The 22,701-nt window shown below is 40.9% G+C and overlaps 1 protein-coding gene across 4 annotated transcripts in view; it reads left to right on the plus strand.

Annotated features, from left to right (window-relative positions):
* The window catches only part of tafa5l (TAFA chemokine like family member 5, like), a 43,662-nt gene that overhangs the window by 15,247 nt on the left and 5,714 nt on the right, over positions 1-22,701 (plus strand). For all 4 annotated transcript variants that reach the window (XM_085444679.1, XM_085444680.1, XM_085444681.1 and 1 more), the window contains one exon: positions 9,816-9,943. In XM_085444679.1, the coding sequence (XP_085300805.1) occupies positions 9,816-9,943 (128 nt within the window). The remainder of the gene's footprint in view (positions 1-9,815; positions 9,944-22,701) is intronic.

Here is a 22,701-nt window from a genome sequence, read left to right on the forward strand (position 1 = left end):
GGATATCTGAAACTAAACTCTAAACTAAACTGATCTGCAAACAAAATGAAAAAAAAAAAAATCAACTTCAGGTTAAAATATCGCCAAGACCAATAATACATGCGATAATGACACGTGGAATCATTTCCTCTGCCACAACAGCATCTACAGACCTTTTTCATGGCAGACATTTTGACATAACAGGAACATCATGACAAATTATAAGAGGAAAAGCACAGGTGTAACTATTAACAATAATGTCTCTGTTCCAGTAGGAGTCCCATTTCAGTGAAGCAAAATGCACAATACCGCAGCCCTGCATCGGCTACTCCTGAGTGGAATGCAGTTGCTGTTTTCTGTCTGTCCGCCTGTGTCGTGACTTCCAAACGTGCTGCTGGACAAACCTGCTGTTGCAGGAACTACGGCACCGCTGTGTCGGTCTGACTGTCCTGTCTTTGGACAGTCTTTGTCAAAATGGTAGCGTCGTAACCATGCACTATGCAGTCATGAAACTTTACCAACCCAAGGAGAATGGAAGAAAACAGGACAAAGAGTCATTAGCCACTTTACAGCCAAGTTATTAATGTCAAAAATATCCTAATGCAAAGCAGCATCATCTCCCCCGTTTGACACTGGGTAAAAAGCCAGACTTCAACAACAACAGAGCGCAACCTGTCCTCAATAAGCCCAATGAACAAAATGTATTGGCTTCCTTCTCTCTCCATTAAAAGTAAGTGCCGATGTAATTTGGTTGTTTAACCAGCCAATCGATAATCACTTTGCATGTCTGACTTTTTGATGCCTTTTAGACTGTTTTACTCCTAACTGTGTGATTGGTTGTCTGCATTAGGCCTTCTTCAGTCAGCCACTGTGACATCAACAAATTAGTAATTGCTTTGTGTCTCCAGCGTGTATTGGGTTGAATTTTCCTCCTCCTTTTCCTCCTCCACCTGGGTTTTTTAAAAAAAAATAAAGATCACTTGTAATGGAGACTCCAGTGTTCATCCACTTTGTAGATAAGATTTTATACTTTAGAGCCCCTGTCTCTGAGCCATTGGACAGTATCTAGCTAAGGGTGATAAGAACGATGAAAGGGATGGGAGGGGTGTGATTGGAGCTCACAATATCACAATCAGATGCACCATTAGTTCCATCATGCGATGACTCATGTTGGCCTTAATCTAATATCCCTGACACCAGAGCCCCACAGTCCATGTCATCCTCTCGGCGCGCTGCTTTTAACCACCTCTCCCTCTCCGCAGACATTTTTCCATAACACTCAACAGATGCTAATTAATTTACAGAGAACTATGATTACAGCAGCAGGAAATTGATTATTACTGGCTTCCTGCCCCACCACACCCTACGCTCCATTAATAGCCAGCGCATTAAAGTTGGGACCTGTTGCTTGCAGGGTCATATTAAGATTTTCTGCTGACAGCTGAGCTCGTCAGTCGTTGCCAGGATTTTAAATGGAATTAGTGTGTATTGCACCAAAATGCAGTGGATTTAATGATGCCTGTGCTCACATATCCTCTCTAACCTTTTAGCTGAGAGCATATTCATTTACATTCACTTTAATGGCCCTTCCCATAAATCCTCTTTTGCCCTTCTAAACACATAAACAATTCACAGACTTATAAATAGGTTTATATATTTCTGTATCTCACCAAGGCCGGGGATCATTCTTTCAGTGTTCCACTTTCTTCCTGATCAGTTTTATACAACACTTTCACAGCTGCAGAAGAAGTGGATCACTGCCCTTTTGTGATCCTGTGATAGAACAGTGACCTTTAATGAAAGTGGAACCGTCACTGACTCTCCGTCTGTGGCATGTAAACAAAGGCGAGCTAGCCTGCCTGATACGGGGTGTTTACAGCTATGACTAATTTTGGAAACATATGGTGAACGGAGCACAAAAATCTCATTTGTTTTTCAGGTTAAAGAGTAACTTAAACAAATTCCTTTTTGTGACGGAGAGCTGTGGTTTATATGCATGTCCATATGGTGTTTCTTTTGTGTGCTCGAAGACAAGCAGTCAGCTACATGGCTGAGCGTTTTTTGCCTGGGAGCTGCAGGATGTCAGTGCAGTTTCAAACACAACAAGACTAAGGAACCAATCCCGTGGATGCGGCTTGTTAGAACTGAAAATCGGGAACAAGGTTTATCCGACATTGGCGCATTTTTAGCTGCTTGATTACGCAGTCATATCAGGAGCTTGTGCTATTTATGTGTGCTCCTTCCTTTTTTTTTCTATCCTCTGCTCTCTGTTTCAACATTTCTGCGTCATGGCCTGTGTATTGTGGTGAAACCGACACACACAGAACAGAGAAATTGAGAGGCGGGTTGCCAGACTTGATTTTAACTAGTTATGTTACTGTAAGTGCAATAAAAGTGTTAATAACTCTAAAGTTGTGCTTGTGATAACAACTGGCCTTTTTAGTGCACTCTTTATGACTGAACCTGCCGATGGACAAGTTAAGCAGTGTTTTCTGATATCTGGCCAGGCAGGCGCTGTGTCCTCCTTCATCCTGCAAGAGAACCCATGAGTGGTGCTCTCACATCCAGAGGGAGAGTGGAAGCACGTTGCAGACAAGTAGCTAAGAGAGGATATGGCTTTAATTTCTCTGTATTTGTGGATCCGCATTTGAATGAGGCCACTAAATGAGACAAAGGTGTGCATTTGGGTGTTACAGATTGGATGTTACAGTTTGTAACACAAAGAGGTCTCCTCGTCTTACAAAGTGAGGACACTGTTGCGAATCGCTTGCTCATAAAGGATCATCGGCTCGTTGGCTTTCTCTTTGTAAAGTCTTTAGCTTACAATACAAAGCACCTTGAGATGGCTTTTGTTGTCAATGGGTGGCACATACTCTAGTTAAAACTGGATTGAACGGAATATGTAACTATTCATTTTATAAAGCGGTAGAAAGATCAAGAGCATGCTCATACATAATACCAATAGCTATTAAATGCTGAGACCAAGGATTGAAAAATTAAGATGTGTGCTGACTTATGATTAGCAAATAACTGCAATGTCCCTGGTTCACTTCTAGTGGGATATATTTTTGCCACGTCATAGTCTTCTCTAGTTCCCCCGGTTTCTGCAGCTGGATCTACACGTTCAATATCTAATAAGAAATATGGAAGGTTATTTTTGCGGGGGGATAACTTGTCTTTTGGAAGTAATAGAGCATTTTTGTAAAGGTGTGAGTCACAGATGCAACAGTGTCAAATCCTGTTATATCTCGACAACCTGCACGGTCCACCTTTATTTCCAGTAGTGTGATTAAAGCTGGTAAAGACATCAGATCTAAGGATATCAAAACTTTAGCTGTTAGCATGCAAATAATGTATTATGAATTAGTACCCAAAGATATTGCAGACATTAGGCGACTGACCTAATAGAACAAAGGCCAGTTCATCTACCAGGATCCATAAGCTAGATCAGCTCAACGATCAGCACCATGGACAGCGATCAAGGAAGCTTTATTGAGTGAATTCAGACTTTAGATATGTCCTTTACAAACATCTACATAACTGGTTTTGGAGATGTAGTGTTTTAACACTGGAAAATTAACAGCTGAATACACTCAACAGAGTATAGAAGTAAAACCTTTGATTTTCACCTGAGGTAGAATAATGTTCCAACATTTCCATTGTCAGCTATGGTGAGTGGTAATGTGATTACAGTCAGAACTGAAGCTTTGATAAACATCCATTTTTACCCAATAGGTATGACCAGTGTGGAGGGTTATTCGTATTTATGTTTGTCTGTTACTGGATTTTCAAAGAACTGATGCTTGTCAGCTTTGGTTGCTGTGCACAGAACTTTGGGAGATTGACTTTTCACACTACACACTGATAAAGTGCACAGTTTGACATTTGACCCCGTGAGCAGCTGACCTTTTGGAGTGTATACGTGCAATTTACACTGTGAGCACAGATTGGATCAAGTCATCGGCAGAGTTATAATCACCACGAAAAGCTCTGGGATTTGAGGGCCTTTACTGTTTCCTGTAATGAATCGAAACTAAAATCCAAGGCTTAGTCTGATGTAACCTCTGAGACATTTTCAAAGTTACTACAATCTGCAGCTGATGGCTTAACAGAGGCAATTGGACAATTCTTCTTATCTCCCTTGCCGTCCTGCTTGTATTCTGCCTTCAGTAATTACATAACGACAAAACTATCTAAGCCTCAAAGTGAATAAAGTCTGTTGTTACCTGTGAATATATGAATTGATTAGCCTAGACGGTAGCTGCATTGCTTGTGCAGTATGACATATTACCGAGTTGTTCCTCCTGTTTTTTTTTGTTTTTTTTACTTCACTGAACATGTTGCAGCAAGGGCAGTGGCTTTTTTTCTGCAAGTTACTTCTTTTGATACTCTTTTTGTAGGCGTATTTCAAGCTTTTTTGCCCTCTTTTTGTGCTGCTGTATGTCAGGGTTGTGCAGGTTTAGTCTGCACACTGTACACAGGAGGATTATGTGCTTTTCCTTGCTTGTCTCCCTGCTCTCACTCTAATCTGCTACCCGAGTCTCTCCTGCTCCCTTTCTCTGCGTGGCCCGTTGTTGCCATGCCACCACATCACACGGTAATCGTATGAAGCTCGATGGCCACCATGATAAGAGGCTGCAGGGAGACCGTTTATATGCTGGGTTCAAGCTTCTCGTTTTGCGCTCAGTCAAAGCGTTATTGACAATAAACGGGCAAAAGAAGTGATTTAGAAGAAGCATCAAAACAAAACAAAAGCAGAGGTTTTTTTCGTATTTATATTGCAGACGCACAGCCGAGAGGATTAGATGTACTCTTTATTTTAACTGCAGACAGAGCCAGGCCCTCGTTTTAAACAAGCGTGACTTTGAAAAACATGTTTGCTTCTGATCTGACATTCATTTGCTAGTGTTGTTGGCATAGTTTGCCTGCAGTGCTAACAGCACTTCCTTCCATATTTACCTCATCTTGATCATTTTAATATTTATTGAATGTATATTTCATAGCAGCAGTTTCATGAGCAATTTCATCTTTCATATGGAACACAGCCATGATTATTCAGTGTTGCATAAGCACAAAAGAACGTGTAAAGTTAATTTTAATTGAATTGAATTTGTTGCTCTTGTTTTTTTTTTTCTTTCTGTTTAGGAGAAATATTTTTATTCACCAAGGAGTTCAAATGTTTCTTTTATTTGCAATTGCAATTTAAAAAAAAAGGATGTGCTGATGTTTCACATTAAAAGCCCTCTATGCAGAGAGTAAAAACACCTTTAAGATTTTTATTTAATAGTTTTTCATGGAAATGGAGTCACCCTGCAATCTACAAGCGTTTGATTACTAGTGTGTCTAAGTGCGCAATTTACTACCTTTGAATGAACTTTCTATGGAACGTTGCTTTCAACAGTGATGCCAAGAAAAGATTCGGTGCAGTGACAAAATTCAGCTTTAGAAAAAGACGAAAGGCTAATGACAAGTGATAAAAAGTCTTGTTGTATCACTGTTGCATTTGTAACTTTGATAGTTGTCCCCTGTGTAGTTAAAGGAGTGTAAATTTTCAGTTGAATTCAATTTTATTGTATTTATACAGCAGCAAATCACAACAGTCAACTCAAGGCGCTTCACATTGTAAGGTAGACCCTACAATAATATGGAACAGGTATTTTCTGAAAATACAATATTTGGCATCTGGTTAATTTTGACCCTCTGTAATTGACCAATAGTTTGTTGCTCATGAAAAGCCAGTTGATTGATGGATTAACCCAGATTGGTTATAACCACTTCATAAACATAAAAAAAGTATTTTTTTATGGTACAACTCTACTAATGGTTTATTGATTTCTGATCAGTGGAGCGTAAACTTCCCATCTGTGTCAACAACCACAAATAAAACACTACCCACCAGAAATGCAAAGCAAGCCCCCCCAAAAAACTGCAACAGGAAACTAACTGGATTCTCAACAAACACAATACATGATTATGTGTGGATACATTTTGTAGGCGGGCTGATCATCAGCCCATCAGGCCCATGCTGTCAGGATAATGTTGCAGATTGATCTGTGATTGAAGTTTAATTAACATGAGCCCGAAAACCTGTAAAAACCTGTTACAGTGTTTTTGGTGCCCAGCTTTAATGACTGGCTATAATCTTGTAGGGTGTTTACTGCTGCATAAGAATCATCAGTATTAGTTCCATTATTTCATTTCAAAAGATGCTCTTAATTAATTGTTCTAGTGATTCATTTGTCGCTTTGTTTTTTTTCTTCGATGCAATTAATCCTTTGGTGTGTCCTTGGTGAGAAAGTGTCTCTCTCTTCATCTGAATACATTTTAAATGAGCTGCCTGTGGCTTGAGTATAAATTTGATGTTATTTTTTGCTCTTCTGCGGTGGCAGAATTTCATCAGATTAGCAGCGCGTCTGGTTTAGAAGTCGCCGTTGTGCCTCCTGCCCTGCTCTAAGTCTCGTCTGGCAGTGTTGTGTTGCGCTGGGCAGGGCTTGGCACCGTGTGCAGGGGGGACAGATGGTCTTACGTGTGATCTAGTTTGAGGTCCAGAGCCGTACCCCGACAGGGACCCTGGCAGCTGATAAGCCTGGCTTGACGTCCGCGGTCCCTGGGTGGGACTCCGACAGCGACTGCGACACGACGGGCCACCCAGGTGTCGGCCAGACAGAGACACTCTCCTCCTCTCTTCCAGCCACCACAGCCAGCTGTTTCATCTCTGCTGTTACCATAACAAACAGGAAAACATTACAAAACAGGCCTGAAAATCTGTTCAAACACCATGATAAAACTATAATGCCAAGATAGCCACAATATTTCCAGCAATTTGCACCAGTTGAGTAACCCAACAAGCCAGGTTTATTATACCCACAGCATGTAAAGCATACTGAAGGGTGAAATCAAGCAGCAGACAGATATTTTCAGACAGCTTTAGCACAGAAGCTTAGTGGGTGGGTGGGTGGTTGTAACGTCTAAGCTTTTTAATGTGTCTACAATTGTGCGTGCCAGCATTTTGGGAGCGATAGGTTTGATGGATGGAGACAGGCTGAAGCCGAACTGCAGCGCTGCCGTTTTGTTGCCGCTCGCGTTATTCATGATGTTGTCGTGCATGAGGTTATCACAGCAATGCTCTCATCCCCCCCTAACGCCGTGTCACCAATCCACGGCTCTCAGCACCAGGAGACTCATCAAGTCATCATAGATCAACTCATGTTGTCATGGATGGCATTGAAAAAGTAACAAGGGCAAGCTATCGGGTGCCCGGATAGTACAGCAGGAGCTGAAAACTGCATTTATTTTAGCCAACCTGCGTGACTCTGGGTTGGCTGGCCTGATGCACTCCACGGTTAGTCAGCACTCCCACCGCTTTGCCAGCTCAGCTTTTATTCCTTGCCCTGGAAATTGAGTTTTGCTGGCCCTGTAATGTACTCAAAACTACATCTGCAACTGACTGATAAATCTACACTTTGTTGCACCTGACGGATAGCTGTGAAAATGAAAATTCACCGCGGCACGTTGCTGTGTCAGGAGGAAGGTCACTTTAGATTTGCCTCTTCCCCACTCAGGATGATGCCAAAATGACCATTTTGTCTCAGAATCCAGTCGCAAAGCTAAACTATCTTCTTAAGCTCGTTCTGTACGATGCGACGACAGGTTTATGTATTGTTTCGTTGAACTGCTGTCTCTCCTTGGCTGCATGGCAACACTATGAGAGCAGGCTTAAAAAAGCACAGCTCCTTCCACGATGAGTAAATAATATCCATTATTTGCTGAGGGAGAATGGCTTTGTATTTACACAGCAGTGATTGTGTGTGCCGCGTTACATACATGAGGGTGCTATTCGGCCAGCTTGATAAATACCACAAAATACCACGATCTTTATTGCAGACTAGCAGTTGGGGTCTGACACTCCAAAGACCAATTTCAGACCGTTAACAAGGCCTGGACAGGAATACCTCACAGCAAAATGTCACAAGGCCTCCCTTTCCGCACCTCTTTCCGCTTCCCCTTCTGCGGCTCCCCTCTCGGTTCCACCATCAGCTCTCCTCCGGACATTCAGCGAATTGTAGTTCCTCTCTTTCAATTTGCCCACCATGTTACCTCGTTCCACAATGTGCTGCCCCGGGGGATTGTGGGTAGGCAGGAGCGGTGGCCCCAGCCAGGTCCGCAGAGAGCTGATAACCTTTCAGTGTTGCTTTAGCACGCTGTGTAAAGAACAATCAGTGCTTATCAACCTCGACGACAGGCGAATGTTAATTCAATGTCATGCAGTCAGGCTGCAGCGGGAGAATGGGAGCATCACTTGGTTACGCTGTGACAGCCTGACGTCTTCTGCCAACAAATAACTTTAAGAAGACTGGAGAAAGGCTTGTTTTTGATTGCCTTTCTGATATGTAATCTCCTCTCTCTAATCTATCTATAAAATGCTACTAAAAATGAATTTAAGGTTTACAGACCCCTGCAGCTGTCATTTGTGTCACAACTGCATAAAGTCTAAAAACAATAAGTCCAGCACCATAGCAATACTGACATCAGAAATAATACATTTGACATTTGCGAGGGCCTAAAACCAAATTACAGCTGCTAGCCTGCCACTAACATGTTGGCCAAATGCCTCCATAAGTGGGTTTACTGTGTAGGGAACACAGCTGCCTGTGTTGTTTGTGGTTTATTTTGAGTAAAACCTGCTAGAAGTGCTCAAATAATGTCACTGTCCATTGGGGCTTAAGACTGCAAGTTTGAAAGTGTAAATCTGGGGGTGCTGAGTGCAACAAAAAAAAATAAATAAATAAAAAAGCGGTCTAACCAGACATCTGCAATCCATTTCCTTCTATTATTCACCATCGCCGCCTCAACAATTCCCAATCTGTCACTGATCTGTTAATGTTCAATTTGCATTGTGGGTTTGTTGGCATCAGGTTTTGACAAGAAGAATGTGTAGACTGAAAAACCCATGGTGCTGCTGCATCAATTTTACTAATGCATTTGTCCATGCTAAATGAACACAGTTTTCTCCTCCCACAGTTACTGGACAACAAGACACATGTAAAAAACAAAAATATATATAATATATAATAATTTTTGAAAAAGGCCCCCTGTCTGTTATTACAATCTGCGTTTTGTGTGTTTTTTGACCAATTTTCAGTCATGTCATTTGTCACGTTCTAATATGGCCACAATGATCTCCAGTGTATAAAAGCTATGATCTCTTTAGGTAGGCAGGCTAAAAACAAATAATCGCCTAAATTGTGGCTACACCTGTAAAACACAATGGAGATATGCCACCACCACCACAGCCTCCAGCTAATTAGGACCTCAGTGGGGGAAAAAGATGGATTCATCTGCTCTCTGATGATGCCAAGAAAAATGAAGATGTGTGCATTTTGTAACAGGATCAAATTTATGGCCAAGCTGTAGCTGGACTCAACTTCTCAGAGTATAATTTAGCTTAAACAAATGAAACATTATTATGTTTTAATTTCCACCAAGAAAAAAATGTCAAAACGGGAAGAGGGGGGGAAGCAATCTTTCTGTGCAGTTGCAGTGAAAGCTTGCATTAGCAAGAGAGTAATTTATGGACCGCCAGCTGGCCTGTAAAGGTTACTACCACAGGCAATTCTGACATGCTAGTTCAACAAGAACCTCATTAAAATACTACAGGCTTTTAGAGACATCAACGTATAAGGTTACCTTTGTGTCTGGTGAGCATAAAAACAACAGATTTGTTTGTTATGGGGAAAAAAAAGTTGACTTTTTCCACAGTTTTTCTCTCTCGCTCTGTGAATCTGTCTCTCTGTCTAATTTACCTCTTTGACCTGATGTCTTTCTTTGCCTCCCAGCACGAATTGTTCGCAGCCGTCAGTGGTGTGAGATGGCTCCCTGCATGGAGGGGGAGGTCTGCAGCCTCCTGTTCAACCGATCCGGCTGGACCTGCACCAGGGGCAGTGGTCGCATCAAGACCGTCACGGTAATTTACTAGACGTGACATTAATATACGCCATATGCACATAACAGCAATGCGCCTACATTTTCAGCATGAGCGAACCCCCGCCAGCCGATAGTGTCAGGTGAAGCCTGAGCCCTGGGCTACAGGGAGTATATTTCAGTCAAACAGCAGGTCAGCATCCAAGTTTCAAACACTGCATCAATAGTGGAACAAAGATGCCAGAAAATTCATGCAGCACTGCTCTCTGTGGGATCAAACTTTGAAGATTTTTTTTAGATATCTTTAGGCCTCAGTCTGGTTTGTTTTACACTTTTACAGGAGTTTTGAATTTTGGTAATTCAAACTTTTGAAACACTGAAGCCTGAATCTGTAGCATATACAGTAATAGTGGTGCAAAGATGTGTTGGGAGGTGCATAGGAAGAAAATCTCATGAAATTAGTGAAATCATCATTAGTTTTTACTGATCTGCAGCTCCTAAGTATAAGATGTTCAGCTCCAGAGCTGCTGGATCAGCCCTGTGCTGTATCACATTTGCACTGAAAGCAAGCAGTGTACCATATTACCCGGGCTACTTGTGGAAAACTTTCTTTTTCCTACATCCTGGATTATTTTACAGAATGGCTTAAACACACTAGCCAAGGCTCAGTCATCTCCTCCCAAAGCTAAAACTAATCATTTGAAGCCAGTCAAATCTGAATCTGACACCAAATCACACGAGCTAGGAACTGCAAGTGAATCACACATTTGGAACAAATGTTCTGTAGTTATTATTCTGTCTTTGTGTTTTTATGGAGAAGGTGGAAGCTGATGGAAAACGTCTGCAAATGCAAATGCAAGACAGATATATGTAATATGTAAAAATGTTGACCAAAGCATTAGGCAGTGTGCAGACAGATAACATTAGTGTCTGACCTCTCTCTGACTTTGTTAGAGATTTAAACGAATACAAAACATGTTGAATTTTTAAAACCCTCAATATGGTGTCATCTGGTCCTCTGTAGGCTCCTCTCACAGTGCATCCAATGCCTCAGAGCTGCCAGTGCTGCATCGCTTACTGAGCACTGATTAATTCTCATTTGATTAAGCAGCGAAACAATGCACAAGGAGCATTGCTAGTCTCCACGAGGGTTAACTTCATATATTTTTTGTATCAATGCAAAAGAATAATCATTATGAATGAGTTTGAAAGCAAAGAATAAAGAAAAATATCTACCCTCCAGACATTACTGCTTGTTTAGTGAACATTAGAGTCACCATGGATACAGGTCTCTCTGTCACTGTGTGCTTCACACTATATCTCTAGGCAATTTCACACTATGCAGCTCTATGCTCCATGAAAATGGAGCAATTTTGTATTCTTTCTGTACAATTCAATGTAATGCATTTCTCTTAGCAGGTGGCCACCTTCCTGCTATGACTTGTGGAGATATGGTGTTGATAACCTTTCTTTGACAAGTCACGTGCAACCCTCTCAACCTCTGGGCGATCGCTTATGATCACAAGGGGATTGCGCAGGTTGCCTGGGGAGAGACAACCTGTCTCCAAACAACCGCTGCCTGTCTCATTCCCTCGGACTCTCAATCATTCTCAGAGTGAAGATGTGCAAATAATTGCCATTAAATTTAAAAATGCAGACGGATTCCCAACATATTGCTATCCATCTGAGTTAGTCAAGTGCAACCCTTTTAGACAGCAACAGACTGGAAATGGTTGCAGACCTATTCCCTTTTTTCAAAGGCGACAAGATCATCAAGCTCTTTGCACATGATTGGCAGAATTCTGGCTGCAGCAGTCTCCAGCTAGTGTTGTTGCCTAATGTAGCATGAGATATCTAGAAATGCTTAGCATCTCTTGACAATGCTTCGGATGAAAACAGGATTTTTTGTTTTTAACTCCAGATCTTAAACTTTATAACAGTTGCTTCGTCTGACAAACTGAATACACACAATCACTGAAAAATAGTCTTTTTTTAATGAATAAAAACATAATTTCTGTCAGTGAGTATCAATCTAAAAAACCTTGCTTTGGACTCAGGACTTCAGTTCTGCATGTAGGAAAAGGATTTACAGTGAAAGTACAATCAAATATGAGACCGAGAGATCCTGTGCAAGCATCCATGCGCAACAAATTGGAACTGAGACCAATCTCAATGTTGGCATAAACCCATTGTGTCACAGCGCCAATGCCAAAGTACCAGTTTGTATGTATCTGTGGAATACCATGTCCTTTAAGCTATCTCCTTTCAACAGAACATACATGAGTTCATTGGATCATTTAAATAACTGTAAGTGGCTCAATACAAAGAAGTAGGCTCATATTTATGGACAAACACTATTTTGATTGTACCTTCATGCCAGTAGAGTGAATACATTTTTTTACCTGCCTGATATCTGCCTCAGGTAAGATTATGTCAACAGAAAGAAACAGAGGGGTATAACTTACAGAGGCAGTGCAAGTGAAACAGCTTGGTGTTGTCAGCAAGAGATGACAAGATGGACAGAGCAGGAGAGACCGCTGTCCTTCCCGTCAGGTACAAGGCCAAAGGTCAGCCTCTGACCGGCTCTGTTGATTTTCACTCTCTCTTATCTCTCTCATTTGATGTCTCTTCATCTTGTTCGCTCCTCTGCCTCCTCCGTCCAGCAGCCCTGGGCAGCTGTGACAGATTTCACGCATGCATTCCCGCCGTGCTGTAATGTATCCTGACAGCACACTTAGGTTAGTGTTTTGCTTTTTGTACATACATAAACAAAAAATGCAAATGATGTGTTCCTCTGCACATTCTTAATTAGCTGTTGCTGAGCAGATTTTTGTTGAAGAAGTTAATCTGAAGTGATGTCAGTGGGTTTCTTTTTTTGGGGGGGGGGGGGGGGGGGTTGCTTGTTTGTTTTTTCTGTTATGTATTTTTGAGGGGGCAGGGATAGGAAGGATTTGGCAGTAGAAAAGAGGAGGTATCAAGAGGTATTTGTTGTAAGACCTAAAATGGGAGGAAAGCACATTCTGGAAGATAAATGAAAATGAGAAATCTATAAAGAGGATTGATCAGGCTGGAGGGGGGATAGAAGGATGAAGAGAGAGAACAGGATGGAGGACTTGGCTGCTTCTCGGCCTGCGGCCAAGCTCTGTCTGTCCACATCTGCAAGTATCTGGGAGAAGGAGAGTGCAGAGAGGAGGTTTTAATTGCGAGACAATCTGTCTTCACGTGGTTAATAATCATATTACACACTGGCATTCGGGGAGTGTGTTTTTCTGAAAGCTGATAATGGCTCTTTATTCATGCTGAGGTGCACAGGTTTGATGTAGGTGGAGCTAGCAGATACAACAAAGTGACAAATCTACCTGATGGTGGCAAATCATGCAGAAAGCCATGCATCCAATAAAAGACAATGTGGTTAGAATAATTATACATTGAAGCCAACATTTTTTCTTTTTCATATCTAAGTCCAGTATGAAATCTCTTTCTAATAACTTATCAAATCTATATGAATTCAGTCAGCCAGCTAGGGCTGCCACGATTAGTCGACTAGTCACGATTACGTCGACTATCAAAATCGTCGACGACTGATTTAATAGTCGTTTGAAGCTTTGTAAGATCACAAAAGAAGCAGGAATAAGTAGCAGGATTTAAGAGTGTAATAATGGACTGAAACAGAAGATGTACAAGGATGCCAGCTGCTTTGTCCCAGAATTCATAGCGCAGCCCAGCTCAGTTTCCAACAATGGCGGCAGCTAGTTAGTTTTAATATTATTCTATTACTCTTATTATTCTTTCTGGGTCACAAAATAAACGTTTAAAATATTTTTAGGTGCGAATGTAGCTGTGTAAACCTCAAATATCTGCTCAGTTTATCAAGACACCACATATTTTCAAAAGCGCTCCGACGTTTTCGGAGACATCTGTTACCCACCAGCTCGATAGCGAGCCGGGGGCTAGGCTCACTAGAGCCCGTGAGAACACCGGACTCCCGGCAAATCGTTTTGCCGCTGTCTTTCGCTACTCAGGTTAAACATACATAAGTCACTTAGGTAACTTAAAAATGTTATTGTTTGGCTTTTTTTAGTATTTTATTTGTTCCTGAGTAAATCGGTTTGGCTGAGATTAAAGTTATAGTTTTTACACAGCTGAATAAACGTCAAGCAGACAGCTGATTATCAGAAGTGTGAGATGCTGGAGAATATAGCAAGGAGTTTATTAAACTTCACAGAAACAATCTGCAAATTTCATTGAAATTTAATAAACTATCATCTTTTAATTTCTGTGCAGCAGCATCTTTCATCGTCTTTAGTTTTAGTTAGCACATACCTTAAACACTTAAAGCTGTAAGCTAATGATAGTTATATAAGAGCAGATGCTGCTGGTGCAATAAGCTGTAGCTGTACATCCAATGGATGCATGATCTGATTAGTCGACTAATCGCAATAATAATCGGTGACTAGTCGACTATCAAAGTAATTGTTTGTGGCAGCCCTACAACCAGCTCAAGCTAGTTTCTATGGAGTGCTGCTTTCATTAATGAAAGGAAGAGACGTCAACCTGTCAGCCTATCACTTTCGCCCAGACAGAGACATCTCAACAACTATTTGACTGATGTCAAATAATGAACTGTGCAGGTCAACACTGGAAACTCTTTTTTTTATATGAATCTACACAGTCCTCAAAAAGAATAGGACTTTTGTGTGTGTGCGTGTATGTGTACGCTGTGACCTTTCCTCTAGTTCAAATATCAGGCCCGAATGTAGATAATAAAATTTATAATCTATTCTGGACATGAGCCACCCTCAGGCCAAAATACAAACTCTGCATACCAGAAATCTAAGCAAACAGGCAAATTGCCATTAATTTGATGCTGCACACTAGTGCTCCCATGAGGATAAACTCTTTTTATTTTAACAACCCCATGGCCTTCCCTACTTTCAATACTTGACATTTTTGGGGCAACTAGATGTTAAAAATGTTAGTATGTTTCATTAGTTGTTGAGGTCTTTGTTCTTTACCTCAAATACAGTATCTAAAGAGAATATATATATGTGTATATCCTCATGCATTATATAATTATTTATTATTAATAATAATGATAATGTTGAAAGAACCTTGTGATATAAAAGAAAATGCACAAATCTGTGCACTAATGCTCCATATACAGTGCCTGGATGACAGGAATTTTGCGGCTGTACACACACAGTGGCTTTCAGCTTAAAAGCTTTAATTCAAGGGGTTTAACAAAAGTATTACATTAACCGTTAAGAACCATTAACAGCCATTTTAAATACACCCTGCCAGCCACCTAGCCATTTTCAAAGTCTCAAAAGAAACTGGACAAACAAAAAAAATATAAAGATTGTTTTTAATACTTGGATTGAAAATCCTTTGCAGGCAATGACTGACTGATGTCTAAAGCCCATGGAGTGTTTCCTCCCTTGTGATAACCTGCCAGGTCTTTATGTAGCTGCTGTTGCTGCTTGATTGTGCGTCTTTTTACCTTCAGTAACTGAAAAACGTGCTCCGTTGGGTTGAGATCAGGTGGCTGATGCTGTCATGGAAAATTTCTTTGCCTTGAGAAACTCTTTGTTTGCTTCAGCAGTGTAGACTGTCGACTTTAATTAAAAAATTATTGCACTTTTATATGCTGACTGTACGTGATGCATTTTTTGGAGTTGCAGTGTCAGCGTCACAGGTATAATAAAACCTTAAAAAAAAGTCTAACTATTGTAACACACATTAATTAAGTGATTTGTCAGTTTTACTGCAATATATAGACACTCCCATATTAGACACATGTCACTGCACCTGCAGCTCTTTATAAACACAACCACCTCCCATCACCTCAGCCTCCTCCTTACCGCCCGCCCTCTTGTGAGTGCAGCTCATGGTGGCACTGCCAGGTCACACACTCCAGCCTAACCTGCTAATGGAGTTTGCATATGCAGCCCGCTCTCTACTGCCAGCTAGCCATTAATATGAATCACTCTCTAGAGGCCCCTCCAAACAAGCTTGCAATTTGTCTTCACTAGTGAGCTGCTGAAAGGTCTACATATGATATTCTCCAAGGTGGAAAGCGCAATTCAGGGGGGCTGGGGTGGGGTGTTATGAGGTTGGTTTCATACACTTGACGGGGACACGGGGGGGTGGGGGGTGGATTTAAATTGCGGGGTTACACAAGAGCACAGTTGCATGCCGGGGTCTGTGCTATTGAACGGAAGCTGGAAATGTTCATAAGGTGGAAAATTGACAAGACAGCCAGGGAGAATTTAGGACAGTGAAATTAGTTTTACTCCTTTTAGGCAAGTGAGAGGCTTGTGAGATTGCATCACTTGCTCTCTGCTTGGCGAGAGCTCTGTTGAGAGCACTACTGAGCTCTAATATCAGCCTTTGCTAATGCTTTGCGTTTGCAAAGTGATGGGCTCAAATTGAAATTCTGCATATCAGAAATGCAGAAATGCGGAAAAAAAAAGATAGGACTATTTTCCTGAATATTGTTACTTCACAGGCTAGCGGGAGCTTAAAGTATGAAATGTAAGTACTTGAAATCCTGATTTGATCATAGTCAGACTGCAGACTCGTGCGCATTTCGACCCACAGACAATAACTCGATGGTTGGTGGGGAAAAAATACCCCAAAAATCTTCATACACCCACACAACAAATGCCATTGCTGGGCTAGTGTGTGGCCTGGAGGGGATTCGACCAGTCGTAGTTGGGCATTTTTTGGCAAAATGAGGAGGGTTACAAAATGAACAGGATACGCACAGACGTACACACACTGAGTGACCCAGTAGGTCAGAGAAGCTTGCATGTTTGTTTTTTTTTTTAGCATTTTCTCTTTTTTTCTGCTCTGGTGGCCCTCCTCCAGCTATGTGCTCTTTGTTCCAGCATCAGCCATGGTAAAAAAAAAAAAAAGCCAGCGCAGTCTGTGTAGTCCTGCCAGTGTTGCTGTAAACATAAAGACATCATAGCCAGTTAGCATTGCCGGCTTTTTGAAAGGATGCCATGACACAAAAATCTTGATTTGTACAGGAAGGAATAAGTAAAAGGTGTGCCTTTATGAGAAATAGAGCAAAGAAAAACAGGTGTTTGGCTAGAAAACATTCCAAATATGACACCAAAGGGCAAAACAAACAGATAAAACTAGATTTTTGGCACTGTGTCAGTTCAAATGTTCCCGTCCAGTTATGAAGGAGTTATGAAATTCTCACTTCTTTCATAAGAAGTGAGAAAATTACATGGGCAGATGATGTAGTTCCACAGTGTCGTTATGTAACACTTGCTAGCACCTCAGTTATAAAGGCTTCAGTGTCTACGACAAAGGACCAGGCAGCCAAGTCACGTGTCGCCATGGTCACTGCTGTGCTGGCAGCCCATCTGACCAGAGACAGACTTCTAATGAGTTTGCTTCTCAAAGGCAGCCCAACACACTCCCAGGCTCTGTCAGGGACACAACTATTTCTCTGCAGCTTCTTGAAATAAATTGTTGATTAGTTGGTGAGGTTGGAGACCTGCGGTAGAGATGACAGTTCTCTGTATGGCTTGGAATCATTAGTGTAAGAGGCTAGAAAAGGATGTTGTGTCCAAATAGGAACAACAAAAAAACAGTACAACTGAGCCTCAGGTGCACTGCCAAAAAATGTCAAAGCATGTCATCTATCTCAAATGGTGTTCTATTTTTCCAAACAGCTGGTGAAAACTAACACTGCAGTCATTGTTTCACCTTTCCAGTGAATATAATTCTACCGAGTGTGTTTGATTTCATTTATAACACTTAATTATTCAAATAACATGAGAAGCAGGTGGTATTATCTCAACCCTACAGGTAGAACATGATATACATGATAAATCTCACGATAACCACCAAAAATGAATTATCCTAATAACAGGTGGAGCTAAAGTCAGATAAATATCATTCTCCTGTGCCACAGACCCTCATTCTTGTCCCAGAATTATTATGATACAGTTATAACACACTTTTTCTATGGGCACTGTGTGAGAGAGAGTGTGTTTTATTTTAAGTCAGCTTGTCATACACCACAGCCAGAAATGCTCATTGATCACCAAAACTGAGAGTAGTATCCAAGTTATGCAATTAGCAGGTAGGTTACAAGTAAGCTGCTACATGTAGCTAGCTTCAAGCTTTCCCCTCAACTAGTCTAAACCACTGGACTGAATGTATTTTCTAGCATACGGGCTAACATGACTTGCTGAGCAGTTGAAAGTTTGGTGAGCATGCTTCCAGCATATTTAGCTAACTAGTTTCAGTTAGCTAATTAGCCTACCATATTGGACTCCTTTGACTACCATACTGGACATGAGGGAAAAATGTCTGACCGATTTTCGACCTGTTCATGCTATAGCAAGAATCTCCTTATCATTGATTTGCTTGCTTGGAGATTAGAGCGGTTGCTTGTAGTTTGCATGATAGACACCAACTCATATGATAACAGAGAACATTTCTCCTTCACAGTAAAAGCTGTGCCTCAAAGCTGCTTTGCAGTCTATTTCTGCTTTGCATCTTGTTTTTCACAATTTTACTAATGCTCAGAGAGCAGCTGTTTACTATTTGCAGACAAGGTGGCATGTTCCGTGCAAACTGCTATCTGCTAGCAAGCCACGCATTTGAACATTTCGAGATTTTCTAGTTGAGGATTACTCATTTTTTCCCTCTCAACTGATGGTTGTCATATGGTCTCTACGGCTGAGTGATTACTTATTCACTTGATCATACACTGTCACACTATCCTGTTTTAGGGTATGAGGTTCCTAAAATTACAGTGATATTCAATGTGGCTGCGCAGTTATGAGCTGAGCTGAGATTTCTGTCTTCAGTTGGAGGCAACGACTAGGTGTTACAGACAAAGTGTGAAGGTCAGGAAGTACTGAGAGATGTCCCAACACCTTGATGTCTCTTGGTCTTGATAGGATTCACAGTAAGAAGAACATAGAAGCATTTTTTCTTTTTTAAAATAATTAATAAACCAAGATAGATACAAGACGTTTTCACAGTCATGTAAGTGTAGCCTTCTTTAAAAATGTCATAGCTGTCTCTGAAGCAATAATAACACAAAGAATAAGAACAAGAACAAACCAAAAACAGTGGCTGTTTTGATATATTATAGTGAAGTGCTGTCTCTGTAGAAAAAAAGGAGTATATATGTGTCAAACACACAAGCTGCATTACGCCATAATACTCGGTAAAGTCGTTTTCAAAAGTAAAGTAAATGCTGCAGAGCTGGCTGCTGTGCTGAAGGCTCAAATTAGCCGCCTGTCTTTCATCTGTACATGTAATTACATTTTTATAAGAACTCTTTATAATCGCTTTAGTTGCTATAAAATCTTTATCAAAACAACTAGCCCTACTGAGAATAAAAGCTCTATTTCAAGAGGTCCTTCAGTGTTGGTTTAGTTTTACTTGCAGTTTCATTAGCATATAACTTTGCACTTGTATTTTATATGATTTCACTGTATTTTTTTAGGATATGTAAATTATTTCTTTTTTGTTTTCTTCTTTGTCGCCTCTGGAATCTGTTCAAACCGACTCACTCTCAGTGGGGCACCATCTTTAGATAAAGGTGGTTGTGATGATGGAATCTCTTTGATTAGGTGCTGTAGCACTGTGACCAGCAGCATTAGTTTAGCCCAAATAAAATGCATAATAAGAGAAGTAAAGTAGGTTATTTTTGTAATAGCAACTGCTTGCGCCAAAGGCTCAGAAGGAAACATACAGTAAAATGTTCTTCCAATGAGAGGAAATGGTCTCGGGTCTATTACAGAAAGAAAATAATGATTCAGAAAATCAAAACTGGTTGTCATTAGAAAAATGTTTGCATTTTCAAACTGCACTGAAAAACCAGGCCTGGAACATTTGCAGATATTAGATATGCATGCTGTGCACCATGTCCTTCATTGCTCTGCTGGCTTTCAGTCTCATTCAGTGCCGAAATTATTTAATTTCTGTGCAGCAGCAAGTAAAATTCCAACAATAATGCAAAAACAAACTGTTGAAATAAATTCTAGTGTGCTCGCTTGAATGAAACAGGGTTTAAATTTCACTGCTTTTGTAGTAGTACTGCTGTCTGCCACAAGAAATCTGTAATTTACGAAAACTGTTCTTTTTAATTCACTCATAATCGAATGACAGGAACATGCCGCCGTTGTTTCTTTGATACATACATCAGACAAAAGAGCATGGGGTCTAGCTTTTATGTTTTACTGGCCCACCTCCAGGCTTTCGTACCCATTTCTGCTTGTGAATTGACGGTACTCCTGTCATATTGTATCTGACAGGCCCTCTCTGGATCATCGGGGATAACACACTGTAGCTGGGCTGCTTTGCCTTTGGATGTACATTTATAAAATGACTGATGTTCGAACGTTCGGGTGCCCCTGCCGAGCAAATGCATAGTACACAGAGGTTACACTTGATAAGCAAATATACTATTTATTTCAGTTTCATTTGCAGATCTTCTATTTATCAAGCGGAAAAGAAAAATGTGCTTCTTTGGTTTCTCCTCATCTGTTTATCACACGCTGTGGCACGATCATCAGTCTTGAGCAGATAGCATGGGGAGAGATGCCGAAAATGTATTGAAATAGGCTAGATTGATAGAGACGTTCAGAAAACAGAGAAACAGCTAATATATTCCCACCATTCCATTTCCTTTTCCATTTGTGTTATCATAGGTGTTGTGTTATTGTGCAGGAATTCTGCAGGACGCTTCATGATCACATTCTCAGTTTATAGTGTTTCCTGTGGTATTCATTTACATGCTATAATAAAGTAACACATTGTGTTTTTGTTTTTGCCTCCTCTGGTACTGCCATTATCTATTAAAGAGTTCTTTTGTCAGTTTGACTTTGCCAGGCGCATGTTGCCCCCTTCTCTTTCCAGTCCAGAGTGAATGCGGTCCCTTCTGCTGTCACTTTCAGCACACTGTACCCGGCTCCCCTATTTGAAGTTCTGTCATTGGCAAGCTTTGAACTGCCATTTGTGTTTTAGCCTGCACTCTGCCTGCCTCCAGAGTTTTGTCTGGTGTAAATTTGTCAAAGCCAAAGGGCACCAACACGGGTTTTTTTGTAACAGTGATGCAGAAAAGCTCTCGCGTAGACCGGACATGCAGGCTCAGCAGCATCCCGTTTCAAAGCTAGGATGTTTTTGAGCCCTTTGGATCTTTAGTGTATGTATTTTTAATAAATTGTTCAGTGCTGCAGCCCCATGATGCACCCGGCTACAAGCTAACATTTCTATCTAATTTAAAATGCTGTAGTCATCCTCAAAACAAACCCCAGGCCTGTTTCCAGTGGTAGAAAGCAAATACAATTACTCAAATGCTGATTTAGTAGCCCAGAACATTGTTTTTCAAGTACATTTGTTAATATGTTTTTAATTGTAATTAATGCATGCAGCACCATCTACCTATATAATATATAGTTTTTATTTTTGACACTTTTTCACCAGTATATGTACTCAGTCTTGCATTTAATACTTTAATATAAAGCACAATATAATGGCTTAGTGAAGTTTTAGCTGATGGTAAAGACTTTGTATTCCAGCTGGCCTCTTTGCAAAGCATTTGAAACTTTAAATGTGTCTTATCATCTTTCTCTGGGGGCCTCATGAATTTCTTTACAGCATCAAAATCAATACACAGGCTGTTAAAATACGCTTGATTTGTGTTCTACTTTGCACTGAACATGAATTCTGAATTTGTTTTCATTTATTTAACATTTTCATAAGTGAATACATGAATCTGTGTTCTCTGTAGTGTTTGTGTATGCCACATGGTTCAAGTCTTCCGGATCATGCCAATTTTGTGGCTATAGCTTGCTTTGTATGAATTCATTAAATCCTGCTTTAAAGAGCAAAACTTAATTAGAAGATTTGAAAAATAGAGGGTTTTTTTTTCTGCAGATGGCACATCAGAAATAAAGCAACAAACAGAACATGCTGCTTGGAAACTAATCAGGTTTTTTCCTCTGAGGCAGCTCTGGGTGTGATGCTCTGATGCTTCAGTACATCAGGCTCACACGGTGAGTGTGAACCATCCACCCAGGTTCTTCAGTAAGCTCTGGCTATGGCTAATAACAGCAGAAGCTCCAGTGAATTGTTATGACTGGGACCTTTCTGAGGCTCCGGTTGATGAACCCAGCTAAGTCCTGTGCAGGAGTCCACTTGTTAGGAGAGACCCCTAGGGAAAGATTCTTACTTACTGCAGTGATGGCGCAGCATAGCACCTCTCTCTACAATGACACGCTGTGCTGTTGGTGACAATTTTGCAGCTCGAAGTGCCACCAAATATGCAGCCTCTGCATTGTTTCCCCTTGAGCACTGAGCAAACAAGCCGTCTGCTGTGCCTGCAGTGGCTTTTCGTCTCAGCTACAGAGGTTTCTGTGAGTTGCAATACTACCTTGGCTGATGATTTTATTTTGGGTAATGCGAGGCATACTGTATCTCAAAAATACTTTGATCCTAAAATATGTTGTGTTGATGATAAGGAACGACGTTAATTGAATCCCTTAATATTATTATTTTTTTGTTGCCAGTCTCCACTGGCACCCTCTCAAAGATCCGTGCTGCACACCTCATTTGAACTGGGAAACTTTATCATTTATGCACAGTGCTCAGTGTTTACAAGTGATGATGAAACGAGGGCACCCCGAGCTCAGAGACGAGGTCCAAATGTTTCAATTTCACCGCAATATAAGCAATTAGCAAAGCGCTTGTTATCTCTTTATCTGTAAATCTCCCCCCATCCCTTGTGCCGGCGGGAGATGAATATGTCTTCGATGTCCT

This window comes from Copadichromis virginalis, linkage group LG20, assembly GCF_057382275.1.
Source record: "Copadichromis virginalis isolate Kocher_CV1m ecotype Utaka linkage group LG20, C_Virginalis_male_GT1.1, whole genome shotgun sequence".
Lineage (NCBI taxonomy): Eukaryota > Metazoa > Chordata > Actinopteri > Cichliformes > Cichlidae > Copadichromis > Copadichromis virginalis.